At 41.8% G+C, this 18838-nt stretch overlaps 1 protein-coding gene and 1 long non-coding RNA gene across 6 annotated transcripts in view; one reads left to right on the top strand and one right to left on the bottom strand.

Annotated features, from left to right (window-relative positions):
- LOC135233186 (hyaluronan and proteoglycan link protein 1-like) overlaps positions 1–11314 on the top strand; it is a 30608-nt gene extending 19294 nt beyond the window's left edge. Inside the window, exons 2-5 of one of the 2 annotated variants that reach the window (XM_064296489.1) lie at positions 453–567; positions 5691–6053; positions 8122–8424; positions 8641–11314. In XM_064296489.1, the coding sequence (XP_064152559.1) occupies positions 489–567; positions 5691–6053; positions 8122–8424; positions 8641–8939 (1044 nt within the window). In that variant the 5' untranslated portion in view covers positions 453–488 and the 3' untranslated portion in view covers positions 8940–11314. Of the gene's footprint in view, positions 1–330; positions 568–5690; positions 6054–8121; positions 8425–8640 lie in introns of those variants that run through there. The other variant, XM_064296488.1, reaches the window with a different exon arrangement.
- On the bottom strand, positions 7398–15073 carry LOC135233188 (uncharacterized). Of its 4 annotated transcripts, XR_010323779.1 has the most exons (4): positions 14770–15073; positions 13206–13321; positions 12861–12986; positions 7398–12272 (listed from the first exon to the last, which is right to left on the bottom strand). It is a non-coding gene; the product is annotated as an uncharacterized LOC135233188 (long non-coding RNA). The 4 variants fall into 4 exon arrangements; XR_010323780.1 differs by lacking the exon at positions 12861–12986 and having other exon boundaries at positions 7398–12298; positions 14770–15067; XR_010323777.1 differs by lacking the exon at positions 12861–12986 and having other exon boundaries at positions 14770–15064.
- Positions 15074–18838: the final 3765 nt, after the last annotated feature.

Genomic DNA, 18838 nt, shown 5'->3' with positions numbered 1-18838 from the left:
GTGTCACGGATGGGATATGCGTGTAGGTGCTCCACGGTGCTCTGATTCTCCCAGGACAGTTTAATCTTCCACTGTTGTATAATTTCAAGGATCAGGTCGGCATGGGAGAGCACGGTGGGGTCCGCTTTCGACTGAAACTTTTTTCATACTCCCACCCCACCCCCCCCTCCTTGGCAAGGCTTCTGCAGGCAGACATATGTGTGGGGGTTGAAATTATTCATAAATTATGCCATGTAGGGGAACACACGATGTACAGAATGGAGGGGATCTCTGGAGGGGAGGGGGGGAGTGGTCTGGGTCCTGCTGACTTTAAATAAAAGGGGACTTATGAGCACCTCAGTGGAGTCCCAACTTTTCAGTAGCACCTCTGTTTGCTGCTGAAGAAGTTTTGCCGAGACCTCTCTGAAGTTCTGCTGAAAACTTTTCCTTTCTTCCCTTCTCACTTTTCATAGTTTTAAAAAGAGGCTGCAACGAAACAAGAAAGAAAAATGATCACCCTGATTTCCATCGCTTTGCTTTCCCTGAGCCTGGCCGACAGCTTGAGCTTGAACCCCATCTACGCTTCAGGTAAGAAGGAAACACTTGTGCATGTATATTTCTGTGAGTGTGTGTGTGTGTGTGTGTGTGTGTGTGTGTGACTGAGTGCGTGTGCAAGCCCGGTCTGTTTACTGCATGGCCTGTGTCTGATGGCACTGCTGGTCTCAGCCTCAGTGCAGACGGCTCTGGCTGCTGTGCAGTTGCAGGACCCCGTGTCTGGGGTTACACCTCCATGCGCGGGGAGCACTATATCTCTGCATGGGGAGGGGGGGGGACCTGCGTCCACACCAGAGACTACAGAATGGTGTCACGCTAAATTGAAACCCTCGCCACCTGCGAAAAATCAGGATCTGAGCTACTGGTGAAAAGATTTATTTTCCTGTTAAAATGTTTAAAAGTTGTTCTTTATTTTTTTAAATAAATGCATGTTAATATGAGGAAATTAAGTGTGGAGGAAAAAGTGTTGAAGTGCGCAAGAAAGCCTCTGGAAAACAGATACATAGATTTTTTTAGAGAAATACATTTTTCCATGAAATACAGATTGGGGAGGAGCCCCGTTTTGAAACTATACATTAAGCCAGGACCTCGGGTAACCGACAATAGACTTTCTTTCCTTGTCTGTTTTATTTAAAAGAGATTTTCTTGTGGATAGTCATCCGATATTATTCTCCCTGTGTGATTCATCTTCTTATGTGGGCTCGTGAGTCACTGGCTTGGCTGTGGCCCCGCAGCGCTATACAGTAGGTCTTTATGTGTGTCATATGGAATATCTCGCGTATCAGCTCGCGCTCCAGCCGCTGCCAGGTTTCCTGACTCACACGGGTCCCGCTGCGCTTTCAAATCCTTAGTGGCGCAGGGGAGTTTGGCATGACAAAATAAAGATTAACGGCGCAGGCTCCTCGTTGAACCTTTTCCAAAATATTCTCATTTCCTTCTGAGGTAATCGCCTATTGATTTGGAGGGTCTGGGACGGGCCTGGGAAAGGGGTCATGTGTGCTTTGTGCCGTTTCGTGAGAATTACAAGCCGAAGCGCCACGCAGACGCAGAAACGGCAGGTCTGTGCGCGGTAATGAGCTCAACCATATGTTCATTCTGATCTTTAGAAATCATTTCCTACAAAGACAATCAGACTCAGGGATATTTAACCCTCTGAAGAGTTAATTTTTTTTTGTTCAAAATTACAAGTCAGTGTTCTGGAACTTCACTGCTTTCCATTAACAGTAGTGATAGTTACATCAGTAACATTCAGTAAAGAACATTCCAATCACATATTTGTGATCTTATACCTTAAAGCATTAATATTGGGCTAGGCTGCATCTGCAAACCTGTCCTCACTATAGACCCTATAGGGTAGAATAACAGTCCATTTAGAAGTTCTGCTAGCTGGAGTAGCTCAATGGTAGTACCAAGTCCCAAGTCTCTTCCAAAGACCAGTCACGTTCAATGGGAGATTGTGTAGAAGTTCTTGTGCAAAAAATTCTCAGAGAAATGTGCTTCTTGTGCTAAATGGTGATACTTAACTGCTACTGGATTATTCCTGATTTACTTTGCCTTCAACGACACCACCCAAAAAAATCCTTTGTCAGAAACAGATGGTTTTCATCGGCCAATTACATAATGTTTCATTGATCGTAAAATAGCAGTAGGTCTTGGCGAGAGCTTTCACTTCTTTTATAAAAGATTTTTTTTATTATCATGTCAAGTTAGTGCCACATCTAATAATGTATTCACTTACTTTCTTAAATTTTTTAAATTTTATTTTGCTGCTTTTTTGTTGTTGCTCATTTATGCCAGGAAGCCATTACTAATGAGTTGCTCTCAGGTATACTTTAAATATGGCAATTAAATGGGGAAGCCTGACTAAAGCTAAACAGCCTTGTATAAACATGCCACAGTGTGATATATGAGATCTGGGGAGCTCATGTTCACGGTCAGGCGACTAAACATACAAGCTTCCCTGAAGGCTTCTAAGCAATCTACCAACCGGGGGCCACACAAACCCCAGTGCCCCTTATACTCCGGCTGTTGAGATTGCGGTGGACATCTGGGAGGTGAGGTCTACGCGACCCTCAACCCCCCCCTCCCATTATGGTCAAGGACAGCTGTGTCAGCAATGTCCCTTTCATCTCCTACTCCCACCACGCCCAACAAATGCATTTCCAAAAGTTAGTAAAACTCAACACGTCTTTCTGTACCCTCTGTAGACCTGCATACCTCCACAGCCAAGTGGTTTTCAGACTGTTAAGCCGATGCAAAATTTCCATAGAATCAGGAAGCTGCGGAAACTGCTCCCGCGGTTCACGATAAAAACTGTAATGCTCATGTTGAGCGTTGATGCCGAGGGACCTGCCTGGAAGCGGGAGAACCATTAAGAGAGATCCTTTAATGGCTTTGCACACGGGGTGACGTCATTCAGCACACACCGATCGCGCTACGTTTGATAGCCGCTCTTCCCGTCTTGTACAATTTTTAGTCAGACATCACTGGAGTGTGGTGTATTTGGGCGGTTTTTACGAGGAGTTTGAAAAGGAAAAAGCAGCGTGCGTGACTCTTGTTAATGTGAAGGAGCTCAGAACGGTTCCAAGGCCCCCATCAAAGTAGCTCTCTTTAAGATCAGCTGGCTCATTGTTTTTAATCACCGTTGGAAAACGTACAGTTCTCTTCACTTTTCCCTAAAGAGTCTGTTGCAAGCAGACATCGCCCACTGAACAGGGGGAGGGGGTTGGTGGGGGGGTTGGTGGGACAGGACATTGGGGAAGGGGGGGGTGTTCAGACATAAAACTTTTGACAGACTTTGCTGCTGGCAAGGTAAATCATTCAGCAGGGCAACTAGTCATGCATAAAGCTGAACAGTCATTCAGGGTGTGTTCACTGTGTGTTCAAGTGTTTCCTCTGGGGGATGGGGGGGGAGGGGGGGGGGTTGAGGCACTGATGAAAAGACCCTGGAGTACCTTTCATTGGTTGCTGTAGGTTCTACTGAAGGAACACATGTTGGAACTGTTTAGCTTGAGACCAAGGGCAGAACTTTTTTTTTTTTTTTTGAGTGAGGTCCTGGGCTGGTGTGGCTTTGTGGAATTACTACAAGAGTTGTACAGCTTGACTCAGCATGTGGTCTTTGTTGGGAACATGCCAGACAGATGCAAACCAGGGATGGTGAGCCAGTTCCAATGTTAAGACCCGCTGCTTGGAAACGGACACACCCATCAGAATTAGTCCCGGGGAGCGAGGGTTATCAAGCAAATGCTGAACTGATTAGTTTCCCTGCTTGCCTGGCAGTGCTGCACAAGAACAGATGATGACATAAAGGGCCATTATGTTACTGAGTCTGCAGAACCTAACAAGAGAAGAGTAATAGTGAATCCTGAAAGCAAGTTTTACACTCGACACAATCGATTGTCATGGGTGAAAATCTCAACGACGAAACTCAATTTAAACATAACTGTATGGCCATTTTGATGTGCTTTAAGTCACAATTACTTAACGATTATAGTGTGCATACATTTATTGTCATTTATGTACAAAACATACCAACATTTCTCCTCACAAAAACAACACCTGAGGTCTTTGATAGACAGCACAGTTATTTTCCAGGGATTTTAGTAATGAAGCCGGTAGGTGCCAAAAGTGCTAGGGTGTGCTAGGGCAGGGATATTCAATACTGGCCCTGGATCAGCTTCCATACCCATGGCACCATAATCACTGACCCAGTCACATGGTTCATTGAGTCTTTGCTTAGCTAACTTAACCTCTCTCTCCTTCAGTGGAAGGCATGGGATTAAACATGGCTGGTAGACTGCTTTGCCCCAGGATCACAGTTGAGTTGTCACACTCAAGGGCAGTGCTTGTTCACATTAATTTGCTCGTCAGTATCACCACTGCAGCTGATCAGCTAATATACAGTAGTCAGGCTCTGTATGTTGACTCATTGCAAAGTTTGGGGTTTTTTTAAATATAAAATGTGAAGTTGAAGGGAGTTGAAGGGTTTTGAGGTTGAGGTTTTAAAGAATTGTTAACCCCACACCTGACCGTAAGGGGTAGAAATATAAAAAAAAATTTAAAAACCCAGACAATCTGTATAAAGTTATATTCATGAAACCAAGATTTTGATTACAGAATCAATGCAGAGAGTGAGTTAACATCTTTTCCCTCCCCCTACTGCACTCTGCAGACTTAATGGCAGACATGGTTTCCTGTCTTGGCATATGTCCCAGCTAAAGTTACACACAAATCTACAGGGTGGGATGAAAAATAAACTTTCAATGATGAGATTTAATGTAAAATAATGCACCACTTAATGACTGCCATCATGTGCAATGGTATTATTTAAAAAAGGAGGCAGCAAAGATGGTTTAATCTAAGACAGGACACTGGCTGATGCCCAATGTTAAATACAATGAGCACGAAGAATCCTTTGATGCTAGTAACTATGGGAAAATGCATAAGTGGTTTTCTTAGCCCAGTTTGAAACGGACAAAGCTCTTCTTCAGTTACTTTCTGGGATTTACACCCAGAGGTCCATAAAAGCCCAAGAGTCTTTAACTAACTAAAGGAAGTTCGTCAGTAATGTGTATAAATACATTCCGATGTGCAATAACTACTAGAATTTGAAAGAAAAAAAAAAAGTTGTTTTTGTTTTTTTTTTTTAACACTGAGAACATATGAACTACAGCAGTGAACAGCAGTGAGATTTATAGCAATGTTTAGCCTGGGGGCAGTGGCCCCTGCTGTTTGTTTCTATGTAGGGGGCCAGAGTTGGGATGAAAGGTCAAAAATCTGGGCTCTCTGGAGCTACGTTAATCAACTTACTTGAATAAAGTTCACAAGGTACGGCAACAACAGACCTCACTGAACTGGAATTTGTTTCCTGGTCAAATTGCGATTTACTGACACACTTAAAATGGCAAGGAGCACCTTAAATAGGAAACGTTCAGACACATCCAAAGATTTACAGATGTAGCTGAACACAGCTGGAAGTCAACTAATTTATCTGAAACCTGCCACGGAGTGTTCAAACGCAACAGGTGTTGTTTTAAATTAACGTTCATCGGTGCAACTCCTCTCGTTATGCTACCCGCTAATAAACGAGATTGGCAGATCTGGCAACATTTAAGCAATTTTGTTGACCAATCTCATGTTTTGTTTCAAATTTCCAGATGAGGAATCCCACCTCGCAGTAGAAACGAAACAGGCCAAAATCACCACGATTCGAGGAGGCAATGCCATCCTGCCCTGCAGGCTGGACCGTGACATCGACTCCTTTGGCGGCAACACGATGAGAATCAAGTGGACCAAGCTCTCACCGGACCTCTCCAAGGAGATCGACGTGCTGGTGGCCATGGGCTTCCACAAGAAGAGCTACGGCAGCTTCCAGGGCCGCGTGAAACTGCAGGAGAGCGACGAGAATGACGCCTCCCTGGTCTTCAGCGAAGTCAAATTGGAAGACGTCGGAAAATACAAGTGCGAGGTCATCGACGGGATGGATGATGCTACCGATGTGGTGTCCCTGGAGCTCACAGGTAAGTTCCATCAGACCGTTTCCCTTTCCCTGTCCCTTTCATCACTGACTACAACCCCTTTATTTCTTACTCAATCTTTTCCACTAATGCAATCATTTGATCAAACAATGGCCATTCTAGTTCCGCCTAAAAAGGCTTTGGCATAATAAAGTCAATCTGCCACTGTATCCTCCAGTTGGCTGTTCTTTTACATTAAAAAAAAATAAAAATAAAAAAACAGCCACAGACCAGATACTTGATTTCTTGCTCCATTACAGCTCCCTCAGGCATATTCTGTTCAGTTTACTTTCCAAACGTCTGGTGTAAAGTTCACATGATGGCTCATATACAAGAAAATGCCTTTCCCTCTCCTCCATTGCTTGCCTAACATAAAAATCCCCATTCTTTTTTAAATAAGGGCTACAACTATAATAAAAAGTATGGCTTTAATCTTCAAATTTTTCCAAAACAAACATTGTCTTTATAGTGAAAATGCACGCTATAACCAGGGGTGATGAGTCTCCACCAAAGTCCTTCTGTTATTCAATCTCACGGCTGGGGAGCAGAACTAGAAGCCAGACTGCTGGACTTAATAAAAATGTGACACAGGCACACTGACACGGCTACAGATTTTCAGCAAGCGCTGTTAAAGTAAACCTAGTCACCAATACCGTATATGGAATCGTCATCTTCTGCTTTACAGGTTCATAGTTTTTGGGGACCAGTCCAGCATAATACGCTTAATGCTTCAGGGCAGTCCTCCTGGGCCCATCCTAGTGACATCATTATAAATAGTATAAACAGACACTGGCCAGCTGTGAGCCTGCTCAATTAAAATGAAAATATGTGAGGCGGTCCTCATTTCAAATCCCTCTACTTTTGGAATGATACAATACTGGAATGGTAAACTGCTCTAGAGGGTCGCGGTGTCAGGATTTTTCAGCATCAGGGGGCTACCGCTTGACCTCCCACCTCAAAAGAACCAAACAGATGTCCGGCTGTCAGTCCAATGGGAGATTCAGTCAGAAAACAAAGGCCTCCTCCTCTCTGTAACTCTGATAATACGGCTCGCTGTGCAGCTGGATACTGAAAGTATTCCGCGCTCCCACAGAAACAGGTGTTTTCAGCTCAGGGGCCTAGTTATAAAGTCCCTCCGGATCAAGACCAATGATGACAGGAGGTTTCACTGTATGGTATCGCAATTTACCCTTGAAGAGATAATTATTCCAACAGAGCTGAAAGCAGTTAGGCCAGACATGGAAAAATGCTCCCATTGGATAAAAGGCCCCAAATATCAAACTCCAGTGTCTCAAACCTGGTCTTTTCTAAATGTTTCTCAATAAGCTTACTACAGAAAAAAACAGACAACTTTGATTACTCTTTATTGCGTGCATGTTCCTGCGTTAATGTTAACAGAATGAAAATAAGATGCACAGAAGCGGAATAGACTTCATGCAACAATAATCATGTTGCCCTGTTGTGTTGCTAAACCAACATGAGAGCCACTAATGCAAAACAATCAACCTCATAAAATATCATATTTCAAGTAGCATATTGCCAAGAATCAGTGCTAGATATTTTTTATTTAATCTGATGACATACCTGGCCTGTCTTTAAACCTCAACCAGGCACTTGGCTGGGTGAGAAAAGGGAATTTGCCTTTGATTGCCTTTGTTGCTTGCCATAGTCAGGCTGTATTTCCAATTTCTTCTTCAAGCATTCTATTCTTATCTTAACAGGCAATTTTTATCATTGCAAATGGTCCCCTTACTCAACTTCTATTACCACTGCATCAAACGGTGCCATTTTAATCACAAAACAAGATGTCTCTCCATACCTTGTATGTATTTTGCAGGCTACTGAACACTTCAATGTAAATTCAATCCCTTGAGATCATTTTGCTGAATTTATGACTCCGGCTGCTTCCTTTCAGGGAAATAAGATTACATAAAAGTTCTCAAATCTTGAGACACACACACACACACACACACAAATAACTTAACTTATTGCCCATTCATGTTTTGTCTGTTACCTTTAAACACAATAAAGCAGCTAATGTGATGGCATTTTCTGTTCCTTTAATTCTCAGGTGTGGTCTTCCCTTACTCCCCACGACTGGGCCGCTACAACCTGAACTACCATGACGCCGAGAAGGCCTGCCTGGACCAAGACGCTGTGGTGGCCAACTTTGACCAGCTCTACGAGGCCTGGAAGGACGGCTTCGACTGGTGCAACGCCGGCTGGTTGAACGACGGCTCCGTGCAGTACCCCATCACCAATCCCCGTGGACCTTGCGGAGGCAACAGCACCGTCCCCGGAGTGAGAAACTACGGCCTGCGTGACAAGACCAAGAGCCGCTACGATGTCTTCTGCTTCACCTCCCACTTCAAAGGTGAGCATGAGCTGGTTTTTTGGGAATGACTTTGGAATGCAAGAACATAAGGATGAACAGGCCATTCAGCCCATTTAAACTGATCATTGGTGTTACAGCAGAAAAGACAGCACATGGGACCAGTAATTATGGGAACATCCTCCCATATTCCCCATCATTTTCCCACTTAAGCCAGCATTCCGACAAACTAGCATTTGTGTTTTTTTGATCTTTCAGGGCGATTCTACTACTTGCACACCGGCTTCAATATGACAAAGTTCACGTATGACGAGGCTGTCCAGGCTTGCGAGAACGACGGTTCCGAGATCGCCAAGGTGGGGCAGATGTTCGCCGCGTGGAAGCTCCTGGGCTACGACAGATGCGACGCCGGCTGGTTGGCCGACGGCAGCGTGCGCTACCCCATCTCCAACCCCAGGAGACGCTGCAGCCCCACAGAGGCAGCCGTCCGCTTTGTCGGCTTCCCCGACAAGAAGCACAAGCTGTTCGGTGTCTACTGCTTCCAGGCCTTCGACTGAGACAAGAATGATGCCAAAGAATCAATTCTTTTTTTACAACAACAAAAAAAAGCTCAAAACACATGTGGGACTAACTCTTTAACTTAGCATGAACTCAGTAAGTTACCAAAACTGTGATAACCTTGTTACTTAAAACTGTAATGACCAAAAATGAAACAAAACAAAAAAAACTCACTTTCATACTGTATTGATAAATGATTGAAGCCAGATGAAATGTAACAATTGCAGTGCTAACCATTCTTAGCTTTTTTTATGCGCAATTTCATTGGGAACTTGTATACAACACATTGTTACTGCAGAAAAGTAAAACAATGGGGGAAAAGTAAATGCAACCAGTATGGGTTGTTTTTTTACAGATCAATTGGCCATGCAAAAGATTAAAGAAACTGCTTGGGTGGGTAAGACAGTAAAGCTTCTCAAAGTAAAAATTGATACTTTTTGGCACTTTTGGGTGGAATCTAATTGTTTTTATTTTTATAACTTGTGTCTGAAATCCTATGAACTGACCAAAGCAGATCATGAAGTGTCATGAGGGGCCTACAATGAAAATATCATCAACTGCAAACATGAGAATTCACTTGAAACCTGGATCTACCTGCTAATCAATAATTACAAACCTAATACCATTAGAACCTAATGACTTGTATATGTATTTTGCCTTCTAAAATGCTAACAGTTCAAAATAGTGCAATCGCTAATAGTATCAAGCTTGTAATTACTTTTTAGCAGGTGAATATCAAGTGAATTGAGCTCCAGATGGGTAAATGTCTCCAATGAGCTTTTGACTAATTATAGGGGACTTTTTGGGCAAACTTGGCACAGCATCCATTTCTGACAAGTAATACAAACAAAAAAGGGCTATTATCTCACCAAACTGCAACTTCCTCTAGGTGCAAGACCATAGACTGCACTGCCACTACGCCTTAGAATTGTCTTCTTGAAAATGTAAAATGAATGTATATGGACCATGTATAGACAAATATATAATCAAAAAAGACATCATTTGTATTCGTAGAATAGTATAGCCTTTCATCCTGTAAGAAAATAGAGTACTGCATTTTTATATTAATGTTCTTTATTGTTGTGACTATTGTACTAAAAAAAAGCTTTAATTCCTTTGCTTGAGTTTCATCAGAAAGATGCTATGCTCATCTTTGCTAAAGCTCCCAAAACAGTCAACATTGGATTGACTTCTTGCATTAAATTCTCTTGACACTGCAGAGTTAATATCACTCATCATATGGCAGTATTAAGGCCCAAAGACCACAAAGTGACATGCTTTGCACAGGGAATGATTGCACCCAAGTGAGCTTCTGACCTTTGTAACAAACATAAGAAATCTGATAAACGATTTCACTTATAAATGATTTCATGACACCTGTTGATGGTACAACAAAGTTAAAGAAAGAAGGGGGGTTGATTGATGGAATTGCACAGACTAATGTGCAACATTTTTACCCTCCAGGGACCCAGTTGCAAATTTGCAACATCGTTAAAAAAAAAAAGCATGCTACAGTTATGTGATTAGCCTGAGACCCTCAGTACAATTTGTACTACTTTTGAGCACTGCCAAAGGAAGTATAGAGCTATTGCTGTACAAAGCAACTGTTTTTACAATGTTGCATGGTTATAATGCGGGGTCTTCACTCAGTGCAGTAGAATGGAATTGAGAAGGAAATCATACTCAAATGGCCAATTAAAAAGTATCAAATTACCTTTGACTAGCTTTTCTGTTTTTTTTTTACTATTTTTGTGATAATTATGATAACTGATGAAAAAAGAAAAAGTTGCAATAGTATCATTAACACAGTGCAGTTATGATGAGCAACTGCTGAGCAGAGGTGGTGCAGAAAAAGAATTAAATAATTTGGAAATGTTTAGACAATTGTTAATCATTCAAAATATGTTAGTGGTATTAAATGTTTTCTTTGCGTGAGTACTGTGAAGGTCAAAGTTTGGGAGAGGTGGGGAGGGCGTAACAAACTGAGGTCACTCTTTGATGATTTTTTAATTTTATTTTATATATATAAATTAAGCCACTACAAATAGCCTGCCAAAACCTGTTTAGCTAAACAAAAGACATGAACCAAGTAGCCAGCTTGTTTCGCTTGCTTGCTTTTAATCTACATCTGGAAACAGTGTAGGTAGCATTTGGTTTGTTGACCGAAACAGGTTGACTGATTCCAATAACCAGTAACACTGTAATGTCACAATAAGTTTGAAAGCCACGACACAAAATGACCTTTTTTATTTTTTTTGTCATATTTGTGTGCGTAGAGCATTACTCGATGGGGAAACTGTTTGTAACCATATGGAATGTACTTTTTTGAACCAAAGTCGAAACAGAAAAAATAAAAACGTTGAAAAAGACTAAACTAGTTTGGAGTGTGGGTTTGTCTTTTCTGGAATTTGTCACTAAGAACACTCTGCAGGTTTACTTGACTGTCCATTCCCAAACAGTACAAAATGTGAAATAATGTTGAACAATTTGGTGAGTGGGTGTAATCTGCCTGAGTTGGGGCACCGAGTTTCCATTCACAGTTGTCCTAGAATTCACTTGCAACAATAAATCTTAACACTGGAATTTTCAGCAAGGAAATGGCTTTACTTAGGAGAGGCAGGTGCTTATTTCAAGCAGAGGCACAACACGTGTGAATCCACAATTCTCTGAATGCGTTCATCTAGTGATGAATATGTTTGCCTTTACTGACGGATATATTACAGCTGAAGAATTAGTTCCTGACTTTACATCAATAGAGAGCTCTGGCCACAGGTGATTGTTCACACTGGTGAACGTATCCACAGCTATTTGTCTTCATGTTTACCCCCGTAACACTCCAGGTCTTGTAAGGTTACATAACTCTATGCACCATTACCCATGGGGCAGGTCCCACAGCACCACTCTATCTTTTCCTGAAAGCTTATCCAATTGCGAACGTTCGGGAAGACAAGACTGTCTTACACTCACAAACCACCAATGATGTATGAGCCACTTCTACTCGTCCTTCAAATTACTCTCTTCCTATTAAGTCAGCTTCTTATGTACTTCACTTACTAGCCTTTATATACCCCTCCTGCACATAGATCTCTGTCCTGTACTTGAGGGTCTTCTCCCCTGCCTTATTGCACCATCTCTCCAGTTGGTCTGCCCAAATGTCCATGTCCTATGGCTGAGACTGGCTTCTTCTGCTCCAGAAGCTCCACAAAGGGGGCAGGGGAGGGCAGGTGTTTCTCTGTGCTGTCCTCCGGTCACACTGACCTGCTTCCCTGATGGACTGGTCCCTTGAGTCAAGCCAAAAATCCCCGCATGACTCCTTTCCAAGAGTTTCAGCTCTGCATATTCCCACAAACGAAAAGCACTGCAAGGATTTTGGAATTACTGTGCCCAAGTGACACTGGAGAACTGCTTAAATTATAGCTACACACACCACATTACTGTGTCATAGGTGGTTATTATCTGTATGTTCCTGCATTGTGTTAATTTACTAAATGATGTCATGGGAGAGTATGGTATTTTCTTTAAGTTGAAGTTAGCAAATGGAAACTCCAGGCCTTTAAGGTGATTATTTGCACAAGAGAAGCATTATGCTGGAATTACTAGACACTTTGGGTTTGTGACCAATAGCAGTCACACCCAAATTGGGATAAGGGGTGAAGACAGGGAGTTGGAAGGACGAAGAAAAATCCAAATAAGAAGAGAAACGATATGTGGGATAAGTATAGCTGTAATAATAGAGGTTGCTGGATGTTGGGCAGTTAGCCAGGTGGTTAACCATGGTCAGGATCATCCTTTCCTGAAACCCCATTTTGGAAAATTCCCACATAGAATTTTCAGTGTGTTAAATCAACTCTTTTAGAGTACATACAGTCCCTATTGTATGCACTGTGCAATGCGGATGATATAGTCCAGACAAACCTTACTTTTCACGGCTTTGTGGGAAAATAATCATCATACAGGAATGAGATGTTATTTTGCTTGGATCTGATGGCTGGACTCACACCCGTCTATCTGGTCCAAGTTGTCATTCAATCCCCTCCAATTAATTCCTTTGCAACGCAAAGTATATCATGCTTTAATGCTGTCTTTCTGGACTTACATGTGTTGAATGAAGCACCGGTTTGTTAAGAGTTTGTTAGAGACAGCTCATAGCAAGGCAAGTTTGATACCGAGGTACCACTGGCCAGGTAGTTGATATACTCGGCATGTGAATGAATACCACTTCAGAAATAGGCCAACCTGTCCAGCAGAAATGGAGGTAGACTAACCTTCAAGTGAGCAGCTTTCAAAGTAAAATCTGGGATGTTAGGGCACAGAGGAAGCACAAGGGAATGTTGCACTTTTGAAGGGGTCCTGGTCCACTCCAATCGCAAACATATTTATTCTGCAAGTCAATGAATGTCACATTTTTATCAAACTTGCACTGCATGTTCATGTTCACAATGGAATCTATTGTTCACATCATAGAACGGAGATCAGTCAACCAGTAAACAAACTTAAAATAGGCCTACAGAACAGAATACTGTGGCACTGTCTTGCCATTTCAAGGCTTAAATTAATAGCTAATCTTTTTCTGCAGTTCTAATTCCAACTGATAGGCTATATCACCATTTTCATTTGCTATACAGTAGCCTAAGTGTTATATCTGAAAATCAATATTCAGAATGTAAAAGCATATTGTAATTCAGTATTCTAACTTTAAAAATAAGAAAAAACAAAGGTCATGTATTATTAATTACAATAAACAGCATCCATTAGTGAAGTCATAAACTAAGTATAGGCTACCCTAAACTGAATGTGAAGCATACCAAAATAAGTTTATGACCCTACTGTCAGCTTGCTTGCTGTAAGCTCAATAGATGCTCGTAGTAAAAAGTATGCTAAAAAGCAAACTCTACTAGTAGGCCTATGTATTTAACGTAGTACAACCAACCTCACTTAATGCTATATGCTATACCATAAATATGTCAACAAAGCAGAATCGTCGCGGTCTGCGTTAAAGTAACATTCGCTTCGCCATGCAAAGTTTTAGTTTAATTTATTTTTACTATGCAGAATGTCTGACTTAATTACATTCAGGACAAATGTGACTGCAAGCGAATATATCGCTGTGCCCCCTTGCAGCACTTTCAACACAAGCAACGCCGGAGTCACCATCCTAAAAATTCTACTTACCATGAAGAGTTCCTCACCCAGAAGCGTAGAAATGTGTGGCACAATTATAATGAGAAATACCATCTTTGTGGGAAAGGGCTATATGCTGTCACTGTAGGCTATTTAGGTCAAACTTACCACGTATAAAATACAATCATTCAATTTGTTTAATGCGTAGCATAATGCGTAGTATATAAAACCATATAGCGCTGTAGGCCTACCCCTTACAAAAAAGAAAAACTGTAGGCTACGCGTTAAGTTTAAAATATACCCTAGTTGACTTTGCAACTTTTTTTGATGCATGGTAGATCTAAATGCAATGACAGCATACAGACATTTTTTTCCAGAGGGTATTTCTCCAGTGCCGCCGTGGTAACACATTTCTACGCTTGCGGGTCAGGCACTCTTCACGGTAAGAATACATTTTTCGACAACGTAACAGCACTGTTGTTATAAACTTGTCTTTGAATTCAGAATTCTGAAAGCTGGCCTCAGTAGGCCTAATGGGACTTGGAAGGAATAGCGGTAGAACACCCGTCAGTCTACTGAGATTGAAATACATTTTTTATGGTCATATTAAATCTAATAGCCTATAGAAGTTCGTTCTCCCCAAAAAACGACTATAATACTTTGATAATCAAAAACTGAGTGGAAGGTAGCGCGTGCTATCCAGCTCACCTGTTGCCAGAACTTTCCTCACAGTGACGAGGCGCTACGTGAACGTCTTGAAGAGAAATTCGGACCAAATTAGAGAGGGAATTTGTACTCAAACCAGCTAGACAAGTACTTGTAGTTTACGCGAGAACCAATGTTAAATAATACATCTTATAGCTAACGTTTACGGCCAAGGACCACAAAAGCCAGTCCATTGACATTGGAGTCGGACTTCAGCTTTCTTGGGTCGGTCTCGTAACTCGTAAAACCAAAAATAGCACGTGACTAAGTCGTACATAGTCGTGTTTGCGTTCGGGTGGTAATCGGCAACTGGTATGAAGATCACGTGACCGCTAAATCGCGAAGGCGCTGGCTAAGGACCACTACAAGACGTAGGCTAAGGAAGGAAGGCATGCTGTGTCTTGGTATTGTCGGCATACAAAAAGTGGGCTACATAAACAACCTGACAGCATAATAAATTTGATGCCCTCATCAAACTTGATAACTCTGCTGAATTACATTATGATAGATAAATAGATGAAAATTATATATATTAACCTGGAACATTTTTGATTTTGTCCTGCAACTGTTAACAGCAGGGTGAGGTCAGTGAAACGTCACAACTGGTTAACATGCGGAGGAGCCAGTGTATGTGGGCAGAAGTTGTCAGCCATTGGGCTGCAAAAAGATCGGAGGGCAGCCTGCAGCCTGCCAATGAAATTGATGCTTTTCCGGAAAAAAAATGCATTGTATAAAGCATACATATTTATGTATAAATATACATAGTTATTCACTATATAGTGGCTTGAAATGAAGCACGTTTATATCTATCATATATTCTGCGATTCATATTGAGTAGAAATTTTGTATCTATAATTTTGTGTTTATTCAGTTGTCAGAATTGAATTGTCCCCTACAAAATAAGTACAAACACCTAAGAAGGCATTTTAAGGTTTTCCAGAGTATGTGCAGTGATTGGGACAATGAAAAGCATACAGCAAAGGGTAGCATGTTGCTGAGTTAGTGCTGAAACACATTACAATGACAAAGTGCTGAAACACATTACTGTACATGGACAGACAGTTCTTACTTTGGTGCGACCTTTGCTGTGGGAATATGAGGGAACGTTAATACTCCCAATAGAAGAAAGTGAACTGTGTCTGTCGTCACATATTTCTTTTTTGGTGTGTTTAGATACAGTTGCGTTTATCACAGTGGCATAAGTACACTCAGGATGAATGTAACGGTCATGTTTGTATAGCCCAAGAAGCCATTAACATTCCGCTTTAGTGGTGCCATGAGATTCGGCACAGGCCCTCACTCACTAGATCGGCTGCTCTTGAGCTGCTCTTAAAGTATACCATGTTCCCGGTTCGCAAAATATGACAGGATACCCCATGATGCCAAACGTGCACTCTCGAAAGAACACAGTTGTCAGACTGTATCATAAAGACATCAGCGCTTTTATGTTACCATAGGGACCATAACTGCAGGTGGTCATGAGGAAAACAGACCCCCACTGGATGTGTATTTGTGTGCTGCTGGGCTGTACTGTATGTGGGCTGGCATGCATGGGTGTGCACACGTGCATACATGCGTTCATTTTGAAGGTGAATTTACACTGTAAAGTCTTGACCCTGCTGAACGCAAGAACACAGAGGCACTGTACTTGTACGAGGTGACGGTGCAGGGATGAGGTTGACCTGGCGGCTTGAGAAAGCAAGCATATCGTCTTTAAGAAACGATTTACGGGGGGTTTCTGTCAACTCATACTAAGCAAACAAGGTTCAGTTTCCGGACACGGCAAAAAAAAAAAAAAAGAAAGAAAGAAAAAAGATGTATTTTGTGGGGTTAGATTGATGGGTACGTTCCATGGGAGCTCCATTTTCTTCTCTCGGCCTCACAAAAGCCTGTAATCAGGACGGTAGCAGCCCGTAATTACAGAGCAAAGGAAAGAAGTCAGAGAAATGTTTCCTTCAATCACTCACTCACTGCTGCCACTCAGGATCCAAATTCAGTGGTTCTTATGTGGGAAACGGATAGAAACCTGTTTGTCTCAAGTCTGTGGACTCCACTCCAGCCTAATGCGGTTAAGTGTCATACAGGTAAAAAAAAAAAGAAAAAACCTTCCTTGATTAACTTTTTTTTTAAAACCACCTTCGCCTCATTCTTCTAATTAGTCTTCTATTAAAGTTACCTGGGTAAGGATACCGCTTGTTTATAATAGTACTGGCCATTGAGGATCAGTCTATTCTTTCTTACAATAACTTGGCTGACGCACATCTACCTCTACTTGCAATAAAGGATTGAGGCAAATGGTCCATGCCTACTCATTACTTTCACATTTAATCTCTATTCAGAGTAATACTTCTGACTGGTATTTTCCCTGCCCTCTGTAATATCCTAAGAATATTAGCTCACGATGGAATAAATAGGTGTTTTTCTAGGTCATACTTTGGGTGGTCAATGTATTCTACATATATGGATATAGCAAGTAAGGGTGTACTTAAACGTAACATTTTCCATGCACAACGTCAGACTAGAAAATAAAAGGAGAGAGGGGGGGAAAAAAAAACTTGAGATTGAATGTTATTTTAGCCACACTGGTCTGTGTTTGCCCTTTTTTTCTTTCTGTTTTGCTGGCCCCACCCAACAACCTTGAAGGGTGGCAGCTGCTGGAGAAGGCTGAATGTCTTCCAGACAGAAGGGGGGGTGGGGACGAAAAACGACTCCAAACCCCCTTCCCAGAATCCCCTCCACTCCACATGTAGCGTACAAGCCCAACTTTTCTCATAACTGTTTTTCCCATAGCAATTTCCTTTAAGGTATTTGTTGCTGTCCTCGATTTCCATGACAACATGATTCGCGATGATGCCGTGGATGATAAATCGCAATGTTTCCATTGTAGCAGAGGGGGAGGAGCTCGGCAGCAAAGATGAAACTTGCTTTACATGATGTCTTGCTCAAGGCCAGCAGACGTTGTAAAAGCCAACACCTGGCAGGAAGTTGGGCCTCATTAGCTTCACATGAGTAAATTAAGGGTCATACCATCGCTATTTTAGGTGCCAGTCCTTTACATGTAGTACCAATGCCTCTAACATCACTTTGCTGTATCTACAAAGAAAAGGCATGTGAACAAGAAAGAAAACCCTCTTTTTGAAGTATCACACATCAGGAAGAGTGATGGGGGTTTGCGTAAAAGAAACCTCTATTCATTCATTTATTTGTTTTTGCCCATGAACTTGGAACGTTACACAGCATATGGTCTCTCTGTTGGTTTTGCATGAAACACCACCATCTGTTGGTGGTACTAAACACTGCAGGATACAATGCAGTCCTTTTGAAGAGGGATCTCAAACTACAGTTCTAATAATTTAGCAGATTCAACACTCAAATGCTTTATTTAAGTCATTGCTTGACTAAAGAGTCAACACTTATACTTTGCAAAGCTCAAAATGGCTGCTAGTTGAAAGGAAACCGCAAAAACCTGCAGACACTGCAGTCTCACACAAGACTGGGTTTTGTCCTCCCTGCTTTTGATTCTGGTCTCAGGGATATGACAATGGTTTCATATGTGTCTTTGACAGGGTTGCAGTTTCTTCTGTTTCTAGGCCCCTAAGGTAAGTTATCAAGTGTCCATGCTATATGAGAGTTGCTTGAAACCATATTTTACCAGGTGTGTCAAATCCTGGAAATTGGTGGCAGAAAGAACAGACTGTCCGGGGAAATCAAAATTTACTGTGGGAGCAATGGGCTAAAATGTGGTGTTGCAGCATTGCTCTAGACATATAACGAAATCCAACTGTACAAACCTGGTCCCAAGTGTGAGATGAATTAGATTTAGAAACTGAAGCACATGGAAGTACTCCCATATTGGGAACCACGCCAACCAAATGAGCCGTTTCCCAAATTCATGTAAACTTTACCACACAGTCTACTTGCGCCACACACAAACCTAAATGTTAATATATACATATTTCAGAAATTGTTTTGAATATGCTGCTGTTAACAGCTGTCATACTCTTGAACATGCTGTAGATTTAGCTGGAGTCCTCGTTGTATAACGCATATAGCCTGCCTTTCAGAAATGCAT

Source organism: Anguilla rostrata, chromosome 10 (assembly GCF_018555375.3).
Source record: "Anguilla rostrata isolate EN2019 chromosome 10, ASM1855537v3, whole genome shotgun sequence".
In the NCBI taxonomy this organism is placed as follows: Eukaryota; Metazoa; Chordata; class Actinopteri; order Anguilliformes; family Anguillidae; genus Anguilla; species Anguilla rostrata.
Note: the sequence above shows the minus strand (reverse complement) of the source record. Positions and strands in the feature narration are given on the sequence as shown.